The sequence below is a fragment of the Ciconia boyciana genome, chromosome 10 (assembly GCF_034638445.1).
Source record: "Ciconia boyciana chromosome 10, ASM3463844v1, whole genome shotgun sequence".
NCBI classification, from domain to species: Eukaryota; Metazoa; Chordata; class Aves; order Ciconiiformes; family Ciconiidae; genus Ciconia; species Ciconia boyciana.
The window spans coordinates 43,994,901-44,014,850 of record NC_132943.1 but is presented as its reverse complement, the minus strand read 5'-3'; the positions used below and the strand labels follow the sequence as shown (position 1 = coordinate 44,014,850).

At 58.5% G+C, this 19,950-nt stretch overlaps 1 protein-coding gene across 1 annotated transcript in view; it reads right to left on the bottom strand.

Annotated features, from left to right (window-relative positions):
- COL18A1 (collagen type XVIII alpha 1 chain) overlaps positions 1-17,001 on the bottom strand; it is a 41,812-nt gene extending 24,811 nt beyond the window's left edge. The window contains 2 exon segments of the mRNA XM_072874375.1: positions 16,418-16,488; positions 16,932-17,001. Coding sequence (XP_072730476.1) covers positions 16,418-16,488; positions 16,932-16,942 — 82 coding nt within the window. The 5' untranslated portion in view covers positions 16,943-17,001.
- Between the last annotated feature and the right edge of the window lie 2,949 nt (positions 17,002-19,950).

Sequence of the window (19,950 nt, the reverse complement as noted above, 5' to 3'; positions counted from 1 at the left end):
CACCCCAGGGGATGGATGGCAGAGAGGGGCCATCAACCTCTGGGCTCAGCCAAACCCAAGGGAGGTCTTTAAAAGTGCAAGGAGGTCTTTAGAATGCCAGGTGCGCTTGGTGTGAGCTGTAGCCCCCAGCCCCACCACCCTGCCTCCACAGGAGCCACCGGCTCTGCTTCCCATCACTCGCCTCCCTCCCCGGCCGACCGACAGCCCGGAGATAAGGCGAGGGGAGGTGAGGGAAGGAATGCAACCCCCTCACTCACTCTCTGCCGCGTTAATAAATCACCTTGTAGATTAATTGCTCCTTGGAGGGTGAACACTCACCTCCCCCTCTCACCCCCCACCAAGGTCCCGGCTCAGCCTGGGAGCCACGGCTCAGCCTGGGAGCCACACTCCTGGGAAGCCCCGAATTTCAATTGCGTTCCTGGAATTCCTGCCCCGGCACACAGCCGAGGGGGCTCCGGCCGTATCCACGACCAGCCGGTTATCGGAGCGGGGGGGGGGTTGGTTTCCATCTCTGTGAGGGACTGAGCGGGTCCGCGGCTGGGGAGCGCATCCCTATTCCCAGGCACCTATTTATCTAGAAATACAGGGAGACCAATGCAACCGGCATCTCGGCTCACAGATGGATGCTGTGCCACGGGATGGATGCTGTACCGTGGGATGAGGGGAGATCAGGGCTGGGATGGCGGGTTTACGAGCTGACTCGATGCCATCGCAACCTGCTCATTTGCACAAAGCAAAGCAGAGAAGAGGGGGACAAGCTACCCAGGTGGGGTATGGTTCCCCGGAGCTCAAACGAAGTCTTCCAGTATCATGCACCAGAGAAGCCAACGAAGCCCAAAACATCAGGACGTGACTGCCACGAGCATATTCCCAGCCATGGAGAGGGCTGGGCACCGAGGGGGACTGGGAAAGGGCCCACGGGACACCCTGCCCACCCCTCGACCATGCTTGCGTGCTGCACCCTGCCAGGATGTTAAGCTGCCAATGTCAAGGAGCGCTGCTGGAGGGTAACTCTGCACCAGCTTTGAAGGCTGCACGACAAAAGCTGGGAGTTGCCCATTCCCAGCTGTTTTTCAGGAGTTTAGTGCAGAGGAAAATACCAGCACAGCTAAAAAAAAAAAAACCCAATTCACCATACAAAACAAAGAAGAGCTGCCAAACAAAGTAGTACCTGAAGCTACGATGGAGCAGTACAGCACTCATCCTGCGGTACAGCATCCATCCTGCACCCGCCGGGAGCCGGGGATGCCGGGTGCTAGCTGGTCCATGCTGCTGCAAGAGGCAACTGCCACAGCTTGTGGGTGCTTTATGGAGCCTCTCCGCAGCTTTACGGTGAGGGAAACCCACCCAGCAGTTCATTAACCTCATCCTCAGTGTGGCTCACAGCAAACAAAATCCAAGCTCATGTGGTTGCTGCGGGGCCAGGTGGCAAGAAACGCTATTTTGCTAGGGAGCGGAAAGGAAAAGAGGGATCCGGGAGGGGTTTTTGATTTTGGACTTCAGCTGCAATCTCCCGCTCGTCCAACCAGCCTCAGTCTTGTCAGTGCTGCCCTCCTGCAGCGCAGGGGACTTTGTTTAGCTTGGAGCCTCTGGAAGCCCCCGGCTGTGCTTGTAATAAGACTCCTTGTCCGCTCTGTGGTCCTTCCACCTCTCTGCACTCCTCAGACAATAGTTTGCCTGTGCTGCTGACTTTGGCATCATTTCCCTGCTCTTTCCAAAGTTTCCTCTGCACCAGGCAGCCGAGCTTGGCCATCCTGCTTTGGCATCCCATGCCAGGGTTGTCTGCTGGGCACTGCACTTCATGCCAGACCTCGCCATGGCTTTCAGTCCCCCATGGTGGGGGCATACGAGGGAGTGAGATGCCCAGCAGACCCTTTGGGGGTGGATGCTGGGGCCAAAGCTATTTAATGCCTTTGTTAGCAGCCTGGATGAGGGGCCACTTAAACAGGGAAAGCGTCATCTGGCCCTTGAACCTACCCGGCTCCACATGTCCCAATGATAAAGAAAAAACAAATCAGTTGAACACTTTGAAATGAAGTTGAGCGATGACAACTTGATGTCAGCCAAGGCTGAAATCCCCTGCTCCCTACCAGGATGACAGTCTGTGTCTCCACTGGCACAGAAAGTATTTAAGCAGCAAAATTTAGATCTTTTGAGAAAGTCCAAGCATCACTGGAGATGAACACTAAAGGGGTCAAACAGGTTGATGTTGTCAGTGGCTACTTTGCTGCTCCATGCAAGTGGAGAGAGGATATCTTAGCTTCCTTCGGCACTGGGGAAAGCCAACAGGACCTGGATGAGGCCAGAAAACACATCATCCCTTTCCAACCAACAACCGAACACACCGGATGAGAGATCTACTGGTCCTCAGTATAAGCAGGAGATGGGGACCAAAAGCCATCAGTTGACCAATTATTCCCTTCTTCATCAAATCAGTTGGTTTTAAAGATAAAATATTACGTCAATAAATATCTGTAATGCACTGGAATTGACTGCATATAATGTGACAGACGTCAAGAACAAGGATAGGCACTGTCCCCAGCATGAGCATCCCAAAGCAAAGCTGGCCAGCCCACGGGCACGCCACCACCAGCCGAGGACGGCCACGCAGCACAGTGCCACGGAGATGGGTGGCCGCAAGCTGTTTTCCAGGATGGTAAGGGTTAAAAAAAAAACAAACCCAAACCACACAAAAAACCAGCAGGCATGCCTGAAGAGGAGGATTAGAGAATAGGGCCATTTCTCAGCAAAGACTATGGCAACGTAAATAGAAAAGTAACATTACGCTCAAGACGGGGCCCTTTCGCTTCGCTCCTGCCCTACAATGCCACTATTGTTTTGCTGACAACTGGTAATTATCCCAAGCTGCACACACTGGTATTCCCACCCTTTAACCGGGAGGGATTTTGCTGCCTCCGACCCTCTGACACCAGCAAAAATTCACATACCACAGGGTTCAAAGGGGGGGCGGGCTGGAAAGGCTGGGCGAGCCCCATGGGGTACGTCATTCGGGGACCTCCTTTTAGTCATCCCTAAGAAACAATGCTATTAAGGATGGTTTTGCTCCCGATGGCCATGCTTGGGGTTCAAGGTGCCCCAAATAGCAGGGAGTCTTTTCCCTCATCCCGAGCGAGCAGTACCCGTCATCACCCTGGATGAAAAAATATTCCCCTCCCAAATATCCGAGTCTACGCAGCGCGTCCTTTCTCAACCTGGCAGCAAAGAGGAAACTGCAAAAAAATAAATAATCCCACCGAGGCACGGTTTTCCTTCCCTCCTGAAAAGCTCAGGCATCCCTGGGGACCCTGGACCCCTGGGATGAGCCCCTGCAGGCAGCTGCTGCCCTGCTGCCTGCTGCAAGGGAGCTGTAATGGGGATGCGTCGGACCCATCACTCCTCATTTATGGGACGGGGGAGTTATGGTCCCAAACTCCCCAGCCCACTAGCCCAGTGCCAACACCAGCTCAGATAAGGTGATAAAAAATGCTGGAAACTGCTTCAAGATGGATTGAAACACTTCCATGGTCAAAATGTGGATTTTTTTTCTGCTTTTGTAGGGTAGTGCAAGAGGCAGAAAGACCAGAACAAGGGCAAAAAAATGCTTTTTTTTTCTGCTACAGGCTGCAGGCAGCACAGCCAAGGACGGAGAAAGGCAGAGGACACAGGCAGCCGCCAAAGGACCCGGCTACGAGCACCACAACCAGCTGCTCTGGGATTTATTGTTTTTTTTTTCTTCTGCGTTTTAATTACATGATCGCAGAAGTTCCTTCCTAACGGGAAAGCTGGAAACCAGTTTTTCCTGCAGCAAGGCCAATTCCACAAATGCTAGCAGTGACCTGTAAAGATAAAAAAGGCCCGATAAATCAGCAGAGCAACATCTTTCCTTCCTTGCAGCGTCACCAGCCTGTTTCGCCGGGGTGGGTTTTTATTTGTTGTTGTTTTAAGCACCCAAGAGAAAAGAAACAGCTCCTAAAACCCCACTTAACCCATCCCAGCTGCAGAAAAAAAAAACCACGTAGGCAGAAGGAGCTATGCTACGGGACTCCGGGCAAGCTCCAGCCTGTCCCCGCAGCACCCGGCCGGGCTTTGCGGGGAACGAACCCCCCTTCTCCCAACCCTGGAGCCCCGCCAGCCCCTCGCCTAATTAAAGCGTGTGGCCGCTTGCAGGGCGGAAAGCCGGCAGCCAGAGCATGGAGGCTTCAGTGCCTCCGGGGCTGAGCCCCGCCACCGGACCAGGACCACGCTTTTAAGGATGCTGAAAACTGGAGGAGCTCCCAGGGTCGTGTCTGTATCCGGCCAGCCCCAGCTCTTCTCCGTCACTTGCTTGGCCGGAGCGGCGACTTGCCTTGCCTGGAGCAGGGCAAAGATTAAACCCAGATTTTGCTCTTTAAACCGCTTTTGGCCAGAGGAGGTTGCTTTGCACCCACCTTTTCAGGGATGTTGGAGCACAATGGAGCACAGTTGCAGCAAGGAAGGGGCAAAGGCTTGCACGGCTCATGGAGGAAACGCTCGCCATCCCCTCTGCAAGGAAGGGAGGGCAGGAGAAAGCCCGGAAGGGGCCACAGGGAAAGCAGAGGAAGGGCTTAAAAGATTAAAATGGGACAATGTTATCAGTGGGCAGCTGCCTCGTGCCCCTGCGCCGTGTATGCAGGGGGCTGCGACTGCCGGCTCCAGCTGCACAGCGCCCACCAACGCCCTGTGGTACGCACTGGGGTACCACCCGTCGGACGTTCGGGTGCCAAACGCTGGCACCAGCTGCACCCTGGAACCCAGGCACGGGCAGTGAAGCATCACCAGCAAGACTTGGAAGCAAACCGGGGTCATCAAGAGATTGAACAGCAACAGTGCGATAAAAAGGTTAAAGAGCAAAACTAAAGAAATGGGAAACACTTTTACTCCCTACCCAAGCAAAACGGTTTTTACTGGGGTTCGCACAACTGCTGTTCATCAGTCCAAACCACATCAGCAACACCCCAAGGCCAGAGGGATGCCGGTAGCTTAACAGCAACCCCTGCACAGCGACTGTTCACACAGCCGGAGCATTGGGGATGTACCGGGAGACCCGAACAGTGGGATGCAGGGGATGTACTGGGAGACCTGTTTCCACCGTGAGAGTCAGATTTACAGCAATGCAGGCTGTCCCAAAGTCCCGGTGCAGTCGCGGTGGAGCTGGTGTAACTGGGTGGGCTGTACTTGGCCGTGTGCATCCCCAAGTGTGCTCCCAAGCATCCCACCCCAGTGTGCTCCCCAAATCAGGCTTGGTCTTGGTCTGGGGGCAGAGATGCTTCACCACCAACCCACCCATCCCTGGACAGATGCAGGCCAGCCGAAACATCCTTAAAAGCCTGTTTTATTACCCGTCTCCCAAATTTCGCCACTGCTGAACCGAAGCTAACCACCAGGAGCTGCCAGCAGAGCCTGGGGCAGGCGTAGGGCGTGGGGCTGGGGCTGCCCCCGGAGCCCAGCCCACCTCTCCCCCCTGCCCGGCCATGCGGAGCAGCACGCATCCGGACCACCGGCCTGGGATGGAGCAGGACCTAGCCAATGTCCGCCTTACACTGCTGCATTAATCCTGTTGCTAGGACACCCGCGGACGAAGAAATACAACACTTGACGGATTAGCGTCTAGACTGGCTGACCTTTCCCTCCGCTCGCGAGGTGGAACCGGGGCGAAAATCGGGCACCGTTGGCTAAAAGGAGGGGGTTTTGTAGTTTTGTTTTGTTTTGTTTTGTTTTTATGGGAGCCAGGGAAGGAGGGACATCGCTGTCGCTGAAAGAGCCATTTCACTACCTGCCACCGGAGAGGGATGTGCAGGAGACAGACCCAGGTCTTGCAACCTGCTGCCAAGCCCAGGCTTTGCCCAGCAACCCAGCCGACAAAAGAGCCTTTCATGAGAGGGGACGATGTCAACTCCGCAATTAGCAGGGGAAAAGAAAAAAAAGCCAAAAGAAGATTATTACCTCCAGCAGTTGCCTCTGGGGGCCCCTCTCAAATGGTTTCGTTAACTCTTTCGGCTGAGCCCAATGAGAAGGTGGGGAAGGAGCCACCGTCAGCAGCGGCTGGTGGCCAGCTGGACGCAGGTTGGCATCCCAGCCTCGCAGGATGCCACGAGGAGACCCATCCCCTTGGGTGCTGTTGGGGCAGGCTGGCGGTGAGCGATGTCTCTGCCCCAGAGCTCCAATGCTGGATCGGACCCAGTGGGAACCAGGACTATCACCCGCCCGCATCCCAGCTGGGAGGGAACCACACTATCTCCAGCCCAGCCCTACGACAGTCCCTGCGAGATCAGACACTGACCTCGGCGAGCTGCATCCTCATTCAAACCATCGAGCGGCCGCAGGGTATGCCACTGCCGAACCTCTTCCACCTCCTGCCTTGCTAAGTAATGTGACAGAGAGCTCATCCCAGCCCACTCCATCTCCCCACCAAAAAGATGCATTAGCTTGTTAAAATAAAAAACCCACATGTTTTTATCAGATGGTGCCCTGGCTACCTGGTGGGAAGAGGTTAGAAACCTCCCTCTGGGCATCTTTTCTCTTCCTGATGCCAAAACCCCCCACAGCTTTCCCTTTGCCACCCACTCCGAGGAAATCCAGGACAGGTCACCCAGAGGAGAGCAGCCCGCCCTGACGGTGCCACTGTCCCCTGCCCCAGGGGCATCACCCGATGCAAGTTGTCCCTGCAAAAAGCCATCCGGAGAGCAAATCCCCAACCTGGCCTGCAGTGGCTTTGGCAGGCAAGATGCCAGCCTGAGTGCAGTCACAGGATGGGGACACGCAGGGACAGCTCGCCCTTCTGCCAGGAGTGGCCCTGCGATCGCCGCTTTCCAGGCTCACCACGGGGCTGCGGCACTCGCTCCTGCAGAGCCAGCCCCGGCTTCCCCACGCCCCAAGGATGCCCTCGGGGGCTGGAGTGCTGGCCTTGTCCCTGCACAGAGATTTAACAGCACACCCCAGGCACAGAAGTCCCTGAAGCAGCTGCAGAAGTAACAACCAGTTAATCAACTCCTACATTAAAAGCTGAAAACCCACACGTGCTGCTGCCACACACCTTTCTCCATCCACAAAGTCACAGAGTTTCTCCCGCTCCCTGATATTCAAGGGGATTAGGTACCAGCCAAAATCACTGCCGATCTCTTCCTTGCCATCTCCCACCCATCAGTGCCTCCTCCGAGCACCGGTTCTCAGCAAGACGAGGCACGTCTTCCCAGAGGGCAGCTGCACCGCTGCCCCACGCGTGTTGGTACCCAGGGGATGGGGAGCACGGCTGGAGGACAGGAGGGCCGGTGAGAGCACCCCACAGAGGGCAGAGAACAGATGGAGCGATGGGGTGAAGCAGAGCCCAGCACAGGCCGCCCCGTCCATCGCAGAAGACCCTGCCTCCACACCGCGTAGGGAGAGGCGTGCAGGGCGCTCTTGGAAAGGGTCCGTCTCCCTCGATAAGGCTGCAGGGAGCTGAGCCATCGGGTCCGTGCCCGCGCTGGATCAGGCGTCTCCCGCAGGCTCGCTGGTGCTGGCACCTCCCGGGAGGGCGATGGCCATGCCGTGTGCTCCACGCCGGGACTCTGGGGAGGGAAGCCCTGCTCACGATGCAGCGGGAGGTAATCTCCTTACAAAACACGAGGCCTCCTAGCTCCGAGAGTGCCTGTCTGCTCCCCAGGGCGAACAACCTGGCGCTCAATAGCAGAGCGTGAATTAACCTAGTGAGTGAGGCAAGTGGTTATTGATCATGAGCACATGCTAACGAATGCTGGATTGAAGGCTTACGGTCCTGGCACATGGGGGAGTAGCCACTATAAGCCCTTCGCCTGTTTCAGGACCCGGCTGGGGAGACACCGCCATCAGGGAGAGGGTAACACGAGATGTCCTGGGGCTCCGTGTCACCTGTGGGTCCCGAGTGTAGGCAAGCCCACTCCCCTTGCCGCAGCACAGCCCCCTGCCCAAAGGGAGGGAGGGACAGCAGCTACAGGTACCCCATCCCTGGGGATGATGCTGAGAGTGGGTGGGTGTCCCAGCGGGGGTCCCCAGGAGGGAGCGGGGAGATGGCCCTGTGCTGGGGTTCAGCGAGGAACCTCAGGAGTGGCTGCCTTCCCCAGACCAGGCTGGCCGTGCGAGCGCTCGCCACCGAGGCTGAGCCCAGGGTCTCCGTCCACACCTAGCCCCCTGCCGAGGTTTCCCCAAGATGAGGATCCCAGCCCCTCTGGAGAGCAGTTCAGGGCCAGAGGGGAAGGATCGAACCAAAAAGATGCCTTTCCACCCTGGGGAGCTGGTTTAGAGCAAGACAAGACATCATTTCACCTTCACCCTAACACACTGGTGGGTTCCTTGCTACCCTGACTTGCATGCATCACCCCAACCTGGACCACAGGTGCTTAGGAGGGGGGGTCCACATCACCCCTTCCCCGGGGACTCTGCTAATCCTGCTGCTAGCAGGCACAGCAGAACATGCAACACCCCAGCACCACCCATCTCACCAGAGGCATGGGTCCCACATTGGCACTGGGGGGAACCCCCGGCTTTCAGCAACCCCTTGCCTTCTCCCATCCTGCATTGCCACCCATTTAATAAATTACAGCCTATTGTAAACCAAAACAATCACAGAGCTCCTGATCCGGCAGCGGCAGCCTCGGACCCGCTGGCAGGAGTGATGGCCAAAGCCTCGTGCACCCATCAAACATGGACCTCCTTGACCTGCCTCACCGGGAGATGCACCCTGGTGCAGCACTGCCTCGGCTGGGAATGCTGCCGGGCTGGATGGAAAAGTGGATGGGACCCAGGCCACCATCCTTGGCATGGGTGCAGCCAGCAAGCTCCGCCAGCTTATCTGGGGTTATCGAAAAGGTGCTAAAGTCAACAGTCAACAATCCCCGACTCAATTAAGTTAGAGACTAATGAGGAGGTTGGAAAAAAAATTGTTTGACTACAGTGTTTACTGGAGGGGAGGCGGGTGGCTTACTTACGAGTTATAAAATCAGAGATAGCTTCAAGGGCCACTGAGCTGGTGGAGATTTATGCCAGCAGTGATGGTGGGAAGACCATGGGATGACGACGCTGGCCTAGTGAGCTGCAGAATCCAGGTGCTATTCCCTGGTGCTAGGCTGCTATTCCCACCCCAGGCTGTTCAAACAGCCTCCCACAACCTGGGCCAGGGTCAGAGGAACAGCCAGATCTTCCAGTCCCTCAGGAGGAGGAAACCAGCAGATCAAGCTCGGGAATAAAATAAAAATACAATAAAATCCACTAATGACCAATTTCCATCTTAGAAAAGGGTTGGGAGGCGATGCCAAAAAAAGCAATAAAAATTCCACAAAAGCAACCTTTTCAACTGAAAACCAGCAGACACGGGATGTTCCGGACCAGATGTTTCTCGCTGAGAAAGCCCCCGGCGCCGGGGATGCTCCTGCCAAACAGCGCTGCCGGTCAGAGCCGGGAGCACAGCAAGCCTCCGGAGCCTTGTCCCTGGAGCAGCCCCATCCCGCAGCCCCTGGAGGGGTCCTGCTCCCTCCCCCAGCCCCCAGCACTTGCTGGGAGGCAAAAGCCACCCCACCTTTGGCTTGCGGGAACCATCCCTTCACCCCCAAAGGGTTTATTAACTGTGCTCATACCTCAAGGCCACTGAGGTTTTTTGGCCCACGGTCTGCTCTCACACACGCTGGGCGGGAAAGGAAATCGAGCAGAGGAACAGAAAACACACCGAGCAATGCCGAGACGTGCGCTTATGTGGGCAGAGCTGGCAAACGTGCCCAGCACCACCAAAGCAACCCACCGCCTGTGCCACCAAGCTGCCACCCACCCCGCAGGCAACCCTGCTCCTGGTGACCGGGAGGGATGCGGGACATCAGGCTGCAACATCACAAGATACCCACTGGCTTTCTCTTTAATGAAGGCTTCTCACTCATTAATAGCGCAGCCAAGCTTTCCAAGCACAGGAGTTGGCCTCACAAGTGTCTGAGCAACTCTGCATTAACCGCAATCCAGACGGATGGTACCCAGAGTGTATCAGCCATTAATTTTCCAGTTTCTGGTGGTTCCCCCCCCACCCCGCCCCATCCTTCCCTCTCCGCTCTTTGCTCGCTCTCACCCAACACAACCCATTTTTGCCCTCAAGCCCGCTCCAGCTCTCCCTACACCCACAGCCTCCACTCTCACATTTCTCCCAGTGGCTCCAAATCCACATTAAGGCAACGCCGGAAGCCCCCATTAGCTGTACAAATGTCCAAACTATTTTCTAATTCTGTTCAGCTCCTTGCTTCAATTATATCTTTGGCAACAAGCTCTCTAGGCTAATCAAGTCCGACATTAAAAGCCAAAAACCACACATGTTCTGCTACCAGATACCTTCCTCCATCCACAAAGTCAGGGACTTTCTCCTGCTCCCTCATATTCAAGGGGATTCAGTACCAGCCAACACCGTTGCAGGTTTCTTCTCCACCACCTACCACCCATCAGTGCCTCCTCTGAGCATCAGCTCTCAGCAGGACAGGGCACATCTTCCCAGAGGGCAGCAGCACCTCTGCTCCACACACATTGGTACCCAAGGGATGAGGAACGTGGCTGGAGGACAGGAGAGCCAGTGAGAGCACCCCACAGACAGCAGAGAAGAGATGGAGGGATGGGGCGAGGTGGAGCTCAGCATCAGCCCCCCATCCATCACAGAAGGATGTGTACGCAGCCAGAGAGATGCGCAGGACACTCTTGGAAAGGGTTCATCTCCAGCACTTTCTCAAATGTCATCAGATACGCTAGAAGATCGTTAAAATGCTTTATTAATCCCATACCTCTGGGCTGCTGATACACATCCGATACTTAATCCCAGATGTCTCCTTCAGTGCTTTGAACTCTCTACTGAAATGCCAGAATTAATTCTTTTCTTGGTAAACTATCAGAGTTTGGAAGAGACACAGTGCACGGGCTGGGATTGTTATTTCAGGGCTTAGAGCATCATCCCTAACAGTCGCTGCAGACCAGACCGGTGCAGGAGAGAAGCTGGCACTGCACACATCCAACAACAGCAGGAGCAGCGAGGTGTCGGCAAGCCCTCGCCGGCAAAGTTGCGCGGCAGCCCCTGCCAGCCTCACGCAAGGAGCTTGCATGGCATGGCTCCTTCCCTCCCCAGTCTCCTCCAGCTCCCTCTCCACGCATCCTCCCAGAGATGTCACCCTCTGCAAAGCAGCCCCAAGCTCAGAGCATCTCTTGAGGCAGGGAAGCACTAATGGGAAGGCTGCCTGCGGATGGAGGATCTCCTCCCTCTGCTCTCCAGACACGGGGCAAGTAGCCCTCCTTGAATCCACCTCCCTGGTACATCTCTCCTGGCTGAACGGGGCTCTGCATGGACCTTACCAAACTGGAGAGTTGCTTGGGCCCTACTTTGCTGGTTATGGTGGATGCCTGTCCATCACAGCCATGGCAGACCAGGGAGCCCCCAGACAGCAGGAGGGAGCCCAGGTGAGAAACATGAGGACTCCAGCACAGGAAGGATGCACTGTTGAGTCACACACCAGCATGGACCATGGGGCTTCCCACGCGGCTGGGCAACAGGAACCCCAGCTCCCCATCCTCTAGGCAGTGCTCAGAAGGAAGGGGGTATGTCCATGGCGGGGTAACCACAAACCAGAGCAGGAGCAGGTAGAAAGCACGGCCAGCAGGTCGAGGGAGGTGATTCTCCCCCTCTACTCTGCTCTTGTGAGACCCCACCTGGAGCACTGCAACCAGCTCCATGGTCCCCAGCACAAGAAAGACATGGACCTGTTAGAGTGGGTCCAGAGGAGGCCAGGAAAATGATCCAAGGGCTGGAGCACCTCTCCTGTGAAGAAAGGCTGAGAGTTGGGGTTGTTCAGCCTGGAGAAGAGAAGGCTCCAGGGAGACCTTATTGTGGCCTTTCAATATATAAAGGGAGCTTACAACAAAGATGGAGAGAGACTTTTTAGCAAGGCCTGTAGTGACAGGTCATGGGGCAATGGTTTTAAACAAAGATGGTAGGTTTAAATTGAACATAAGGAAGAAATTTTTTATGATAAGGGTGGTGAGACACAGGAACAGGTTGCCCAGAGAAGTTGTGGATGCCCCAACACTGGAAGTGTTCAAGGTCCGGTTGGACAGGGCTTTGAGCAACCTGATCTAGTGCAAGATGTCCCTGCCCACAGCAGGGGGGTTGGACTAGGTGATCTTCAAAGGTCCCTTCCAACTCAAACCATTCTGTTATTCTATGCTGAAGCAAGAGTGAGCAAATTAGTAAAGACTGCAGACACACGAGGGTGAGACGCCTTGGGCTTGCATAGAAGAGCAGGTTGCTCTGTGTGCCCGGGAGCTTCCTTCCAGAGCTGCTGCGACAAGCCCCAGATGTGCTGGAGAACACAACAGTGGCACCCCATGGCACAAGCTGGGGTGAGAACAGCCCTCCCTCACTATCCCGAAGGACCAAGGACAGACCTCAGCTCCACCAGACACCCCCCGGGCTGCCCAGGAGGCTGGTTTGCAAATAGTGGCGACTGTGTCGCCTGTGTGCCAGGGTCCTCAGCATCCTCCGCAGGCTCCGCGCTCACGGGAGGATGCAGCTTCAGATCAGTCTTCACCCTCCCATGCTCTCTCCCTGCTCTACACGCTCCTGCCTCCTTAAAAAAAAGCGGTGACATCCCCCCACTAGAGAAAAGACTCTTTCCCAGCAGCACAGTTATCTGCTTGGGGTTTTTTTTAAGCCTTGCGATAATGCTTGAAACAGGATTGCAAAACGTGTTGCTCTGTCTTCTCCAAGTGCTCAAGGTTTGCTATTTAACAGCACCCAAATTGTATTGACATAAACACTGCAAGAGGAGGTTATTCCAGCTGCAGGCCAAAATAAATAAGAAGCAATGTCACAAAGAGGCTGCTATTCAGAGCAGAAACACCACTTCACCGGGATCTGGTCGTGTGTGTGCAGGATCTTCCAGCGGCCACAGGGAAAAGCAGCTCGGCTCTCCGTCCTCCCAGGGACATGCGCCAGCGGGGAGGGAGCTCCCAGGTACCCACGGCCACGCAGGGCCAGGAGAGACCTGAGCTGCTCCCTTTCCCCACATGGAAACCTAAAATCAGAGCTCTGGGAGAAGGATGCTGTGGAAGGACCGAGTCCAGGTACAGAGCTGCAAAACCACTGAGAAAATTAGGAGCGGGGCTTGAAAAGGTTGCTCGCATCAAAGAGAAGAAAATTCCTGCCTGGGAGCGCAGCCGCTCTGCAGGACTACTCAGTCTCTTTTTAAACTGAGTTTCCAGCCCCGAAGTGCCATCCAAGCGGGGCCACTTCATCTTCGCTGCTTCCTCCTTGGGATGGGGAGCAGGGATGGGATCCATCTGCCAGGGGATGGACCAGGAGCCCCGGGAGCATCCAGCAGTGCTGCAGGGAGACGTCCACAGGCTTGGCTCCTTCCAGCTGCCGGCAGCCTGGGGCAGCTCTCCCTCCCCACCAGCTTCCATGGCAGAGAGCGGCCGCCCAGATAAGCTTTTGCAAACAGAAGTCCCTCCAGCTGATAAGGAGATGAAGAGCCTACAGGGCCTCCCAGCACAGCATCCTCCCCAGCCCAGCAACTGCTCCAGCCCATCCCAAGGGCCTCAGCAGCCAAACGATGCTGTTGGAGCTGAGAGGTGCCAACTCTCCCCAAGCCGAACCCATGCTGGTGGGTGCTGCCTGGGGCTGATTCCCCACAGCCCTTCTCCTAGTCTTTAGAAGAAACTCTTAAAATAATGTTTGCGAAAGCTCCAATCCACCTGTCAAAAATCCCCAGGCACCGATGCCAAAGCAGTTGTGTCACAGGCTGTAAATCGCTTTGCACGGCACCTGTTTCATCTTTGAAGGCACGTGCTTGCAAGGAATCCCAGCCATTGAGACCGACAAGCCATTGAAGATGGAAATAAAATCAGGCACGAGCGTCTACGCCAGCAGCAAGCGGCTCCGGCACCTGTTATATTTAACAGTGGGAGGAGGCAGCCCAGCTTCCCAGGTGCTGCCTGCATCCTCCTCATCATCACCAGCCAAGACCTGGACCTACCGGCCCATCCCAGCCCCAAACTGATGCAGAGAAACTCAGCGCGAGAGAAGATGAATGAAGTCAGGCCGTCTCCACCACCGGGCTGGGGCAACCCTGGCTAGCTTTGTAAATCCCTGCTGGTGGGGATCCCCCATCTCCAGTGACCTGTCCCAGGGTTATCCCCCGCTCCTGGGATGGGGATTTCCCCAGTGTCTGACCCAGCCCAGGCTGCTGCCCCATGCACGGGGGACACCCATGGCCCTGTGCGTGCCCCGATTCCCCCATGCTCTCAGGACCGGACCCACAGCAGCATCCCTGTGGCATCCCCATCCCCTGTGTGGCTACGTGCCCTTGCTGAGGAATCCCAGAGATCTGGTGATAAGAGGTAAGACCAGCTCCGGGCAGCTAAGCCCCCAAATTTGCAAGGCAGGCAGATAAACAGAAAGGTTATCTCCATGCCAGGATGGCCTTCAGAGCAAACATTCCCCAGGAGCCATCACAAAGGAGGGCTGGCAGAACAGGCCCTGCGGTCCTTGGACATCGAACCAAGGGAAGGAAAAAAAAAAAAAAAAAGGAAAAAAAAGCCACACCAACCCTCTTGCAAATTCTTTTAAAACCCGATTTGCAGCCTGCCTTTGGGAGACGGCCAATTCGGCTGGGTGAAACGGGCACCTCCCTGCCAGCGGTGACCGGCGCCAGCGGTGCCCCCCCAACGTTTAGCTCCTCTGTGTGCTACATGAAACCTCCTTGGGGTCCCCCGGCGTGGCTGCTCAAAGGTGGGGGGGATGCAGCTTCAGCTCAGCAAAGGGTCCTGGCCAGCCCTCCGTGTCCAGTGCGGTGCCGGGAGCCGGGACACCAGCGGAGAGGGGGGGTGGGAAGGGCACGAATAGCTCTGACTAACCACTGTTAAACCAGCTCCTAGCCCTCCAGCTCAGCTCAGCCACACTGGACGGTCTCCAGGGACCTAAAATAGTCAATTCAGGATTTCACATGGGAATGATGTTCCCATCTCTGAAGACCTCCAAGGGGAGCTTTGTTCCCGCGGTCCCCCAGGAGGCACCCACGCCATGGAAAGTGGCGTCACAAACCCAGCCCGGGGCACTTTGAGAGCTTCTCCAAGTGTTCCCAGACACACTTTGGGAGCGCTGGGCATCCCCACTGCCCAGGCCATCCCTTCCCCTCCGCGACATGACCCCGCCACCAGCAGAGCTAGCAACCGTGCCCGAGCTGTTCCTAGATGACACGAAGCCTTGCTTCAGTAAATAATCCACCGATTTCACGGCCCAGCGCCTGTCTGACTTGCAGCTCGCCTGTACCTGGGGCATCCACTTACCAACACGTCCTGCCCAGCCTGCAATGACAGAGAGGGGCACGAGCCATGCCTCATAACGTGCTGGCAAGCTGACAACGCTCAGCGAAAGCAGAAGACAACCAGAACATCACCCTGCAGAAAAGCCACCCTAGCCTGGTTTTGGATCATCACTTGCAGTTCAGCTGCTTTTGCAAACGGGGTTCCTGGGCCGCAAGTGGGGTCGGGGGCTCCCTGTGTCAGCCGCGGCTCTCTCTGCCGCCTCACGCTGGGCATGCCTCCAGTCTGGCTGCAAGGGGAGGAGGGCTTTCAGCCGGCCTGGCAGCCAGGAGGAAGCTTCCCCGGCGGGGAGGTAAAATTCACCAGGAAAACAGGCAGCTCATGCACTCAGGCAGTGGGAGAACCGGCTCGCGTGCCCCATGGGGCAAAGAAGGGCTGGAAAGTTGAGTCAGCGCCACATTCCCCTCTCCTGGAGCAGCTTGAGAGTGAGATGAGTGGGTTGTTTCGCAGAGCCCCGAAGGCAGGGGAAAGCCGGCAAGCGGCATGGGAGGTGTTGCATCCCCAGGGCACATGCTCGAGGCTTCTTACCGCTCACAACGCTTCCAAGGACAAGCAGTCACGGGGAAGACTTCTGCAGGCGTTGCAGAAACCGCTAACACATGGAGCACGGCCACTTTGGGGCAACGCCATCCCATCTGTCCCACAACCAGAATGGACCAGACTCTCACCCCAGCAAAGCCTCCGAGCGCGCTGCAGCCAGGCATCTCTCTCAAGGGCTGCCCGGCACAGCGTTTCCCCAGCATCCTTCCCCGGTGCCCCGTTGATGAGATGGGGCACACAGGACCCCAACCTGCCACCCCCAGCGGCCACGAAGGACATGGCCGTTGAAGGGGTGTGTGTGTGGGGGAAACCCCCCATGACCCTTCTCTTTGGGGACCACAGTCTGGGCGCAGCGTTTGGCCCGGGGGGAGACGCGACCCCATGCCTGCTGGGGAGCACGGCTGCGTTCGCAGCGCATCCCAGGGGACAGGGGACTTCAGGACGCGGAGGGGGTCCGGGACCCCGGGCACAGCGGCGGGGACCCCCCTCCCCAGCACCCCACGCACGTTACCTGGCTCCTGGGAAGCAGCGGGGACCAGCAGGACAAAGAGCCCGAGGAGCAGCAATCGCCACGGGGGGCACCTGCGGGAAGCGAAGGAGAGAGCAAGAGGTTACCTCCCTCCCGCCGGCTCCGGGGTGCCCCCCGCCCGGCGGCCCGGGCCCGGGGCCGGACCGGTGCGCCCCCCACTCCCGCAGTCCCGCGGCGCCCGGCAGCGCGGGGGTCCCCACGGCTTAGCGCCGACCCCCCAGCCTCGGCGGCACCGTTGCACCGGAGACCGGTGAACCCCAGCCCCGGCGCCCCCCGGGTCCCCACGGCATAGCGGTACCCCCCAGCCCCGCCGCCCCCACGGTCCCCCCGCAGTACCCCGGTGCCCACCAGCCCAGGCGGCTCCGGGGTCCCGGTGCTCCCCAGCCCCGGCGGCGCCGGCGTCCCCGCGCTACCGGTGCCCTCCAGCCCCGGCGGCTCCGGGGTCCCGGTGCGCCCCGGCCCCGGCGCCCGGCAGCCCCCCGGCCCCGGCGCTCACCCTGGGCGCATGGTGCCCGCTCGGTGCCGGCGGCTCGGCTCGGCGCGGCGCGGCGCGGCTCGGCCCGGGGGGCGGGGAGGGCAGGGGAGGGACGGGAGGGAGGGAGGGGAGGGGAGGGGACGGGACGGGACGGGAGGGGAGGGGAGGGGAGGGGCGGCCCGGGCTGGCGGCGCAGCGGGCGCGCCGGGGCCGGGGCTCAGCCCGCCCCCAGCCCCTGGGCCCGGGGCTTGCGCGGCCGCTGGGCTCCTGCAGCCGGGAGGGGGTCGGGGCCGCCCCCCGGGGCGTCCGGGCTCTGCGCCAGCCCCAGCGCAGCCGGTGTGCGGGGGGCACGGCCCGGCTCCCCGAGGAGCATCCCCTCCCCGAGGAGCATCCCCTCCCCGGGGTGCCGGGCATCGCCCTCGCCCCCAAAGGGCGCCGGCAGCCCGGACCTGCCCCGGCGTCGCCTGCTCCACCAAGGCCGTGGATTTCGGCTCGCAGGCCCGGCCTGGTCTTGAATCAGCGAGCTGAGCTCATTCCCTCTCCTCTCCTCCATCCAAGCCCCGGGGGCACCAAGCAGAGAAGGGTGCATCCCATGCCCTCCGCTCCTGGCCCTTCCCTACCCCAGCAGCCCCTCGCTCCTCCCCACTGCGTGTGGGGGGCTTGGGAACCCCACGAGCCTCCCTCGCCACTCTGGCTGTTCGTGCGATGAACCTGGCCCAGCCCGGCAGGACGGGGGGGGCCTGGGGGTCCCTGGGCACCCTCCTGGGACAGCCCTTGCCGGGGGGCTGGGGTGCCAGAGCCCAGGCGGCACCGCGCCTCACCTCACCTTTCCCGTGCAGGGAAAGGAGTTAAAGCTGGTGCTGCCGCCCGCTTCCACCTCCTCCCCTTACCCCAGCTTTCATCTCCCTCCAGCCCCAGCCCTGTGGAGGGCAGGATAATCCCCACGAAACCTGCCACACCTTGCTTTGTCTTCTGCAGCATTTTAGTGCCCCGCGGCAGCAAGCTTCTGAAATCCAAGCCCTGGAAACTTCCAGGGGATCTAGAAGTGATTCACTGATGGCAGAGGCGGTGTTTAGTCTAAGCCACGGGTTGGATCTAGCAGAATAAACCATGACATCCAGCTGCTCGGCTCCGTGCTCGCAGAGGTGCACACTATCGCTATTCGTCTTTTAGCTATAAATCTTTTAACCGCACCTTGCACCACAGAGCCAAAGGCAGGCAGCCCCTTGGCACGACCCCAGTCTGGGGGCGATGAATAGACACCGAAGCTGCCTTTTGTTTGGGTGCAGAATGATTTCACGCGGTCAGGACTGTTAAATTTACGCTTTCCTGGCTGGATGCTGAGTGATTTACCGCCCCTTTCTTCTCCCACAGCTGGATTCCTTTCCTCCAGGTAGACGCTGATGTGCGTTGCCCGAGTACCTGAGCTGCACAAAAGGCAACACGTGGCAGCCCTGAGTCACCGGGCTGCCATTTTGCACAGGGTTTTCAGAGGGGTGGATGGGCTGCAGGAGGAGTTGCGATGGCGCCGGGCCTGGAGAGCATGGAGCAAGTGGGAGAAGAGTCCTGGGGCAAGGATGGTGCTTGGAAAAATCTCCCTGAAAACAGAAAATGATCCTCCCCGATAGCAGCGGTCTCTTCAAAGTGAGCTGGCTTTTAATGGGCTTGATGGGAGTGGGTAGGTAAACGCTCCCGCGGGGTGGGAGAGGCCGTGGACAGCTCCGGGGCGGCTGCTCCGGGCACTGCTCTAGCTTAGCGGGGAAACACGGTGCTGGGCCTTCCTATCGTTATCAGCGCCGCATGGGCCAGGAGGTGCAAATGTTGTCGGGGCGACCCTGACCGCCTGCCTGGACCTTCCCACGCACTGACGCAGCCGGTGCTTCACTGAGAGCAGAGATGTTATCTCCGGGTGCTGCGAGTGCCGAGTTGCAGGTGAACGTGGATCTGCCTCACAGCCCCGACTTCCTCCTCGCTGCACCTTCGGGCTCTGCCTGGCTTGGCTGTGCTCCCCCAGCTCCTGCTGTGCTTGTTCTCCAGGGAGAGACACGGGGCAGGTTTGAGGGCATCACCTTTTGGCCACCCTCCTGCCTTCCCTGTGCCTGCCAGCGGGTCTCTGCCCCAGCGCTGGCCCCACTGCCATGGGGCCATCTCCCCCCAGCAGACCTCCATGCAAAGCGCCTGGATGACACCAGGGCAGTTTCCCATCGTAAAATTTCCTCCCGCTGTGCTTTAAAGTTCGAGAGCCACGAAGGACAGATAATGAGGCTCATCTTTTCCCAAGCAAACAAACACTGCCTGCTGGGGGGGGACATGCTGCCAGGGACACAGCTCTTTCGAAAGCCGACCAAATGGAAACCAGCCCTGATGGTGGCTCGGCTGCTTGCAGCCACGACTTCCCAAGCCCCAGCCAAAAAGGCCCTCCTGCCCTGCAGGCTTCAAGCTCCAGCAAAGCTTTAGCATTTTTCATCTCTGCACGGCTCCTCCAGGGTCACCCTGCCCCCTCACCCCTGCGCCTGGCTCCCACCCGCTCCCTCCCGGCGGCATCCCACGTCTGGCTGTCCCATGCTGCTGGGTGGCCCTGGGCAGGGGCACCCCAGTGTGGGGACAGAGGGGCTGCCCCAGCTCCCACCACACAGCCCCTGCCAGCTCAGCGGCTGGGGCAGCACAGCAGCCAAAAAATGTCACCCTGGCAACCCTGCGGGACGACTGGCCTGTTTTTCCCTCCTTTGGGCAGAGGGGAGGGGTTGGAAATGCTGGCCGCGCAGCCCAGGCGCGTCCCTGGCAGTGGCTCCGGGGCTGGTACGCGTGGCCGGCGTCCACATCCCCCTCCCGAAGTGGCTTTGGCGCGATGGCTGCCCCTGCACTGTGAAGGGCAGCGTGTCCCCAGGCTGCCGGGCGGCCCGAGGAGCCGTGACCCGTGTGCTGTGGGAGCGGTGGGGTGCCAGTGGACACCGTGAACTGTCTCCACCACTGAAAAACAGTTGCTTGTGCATGGTTGCCTTGAGATGCTCCTGTGACTTGCAGCTGGGATGCGGGCAGG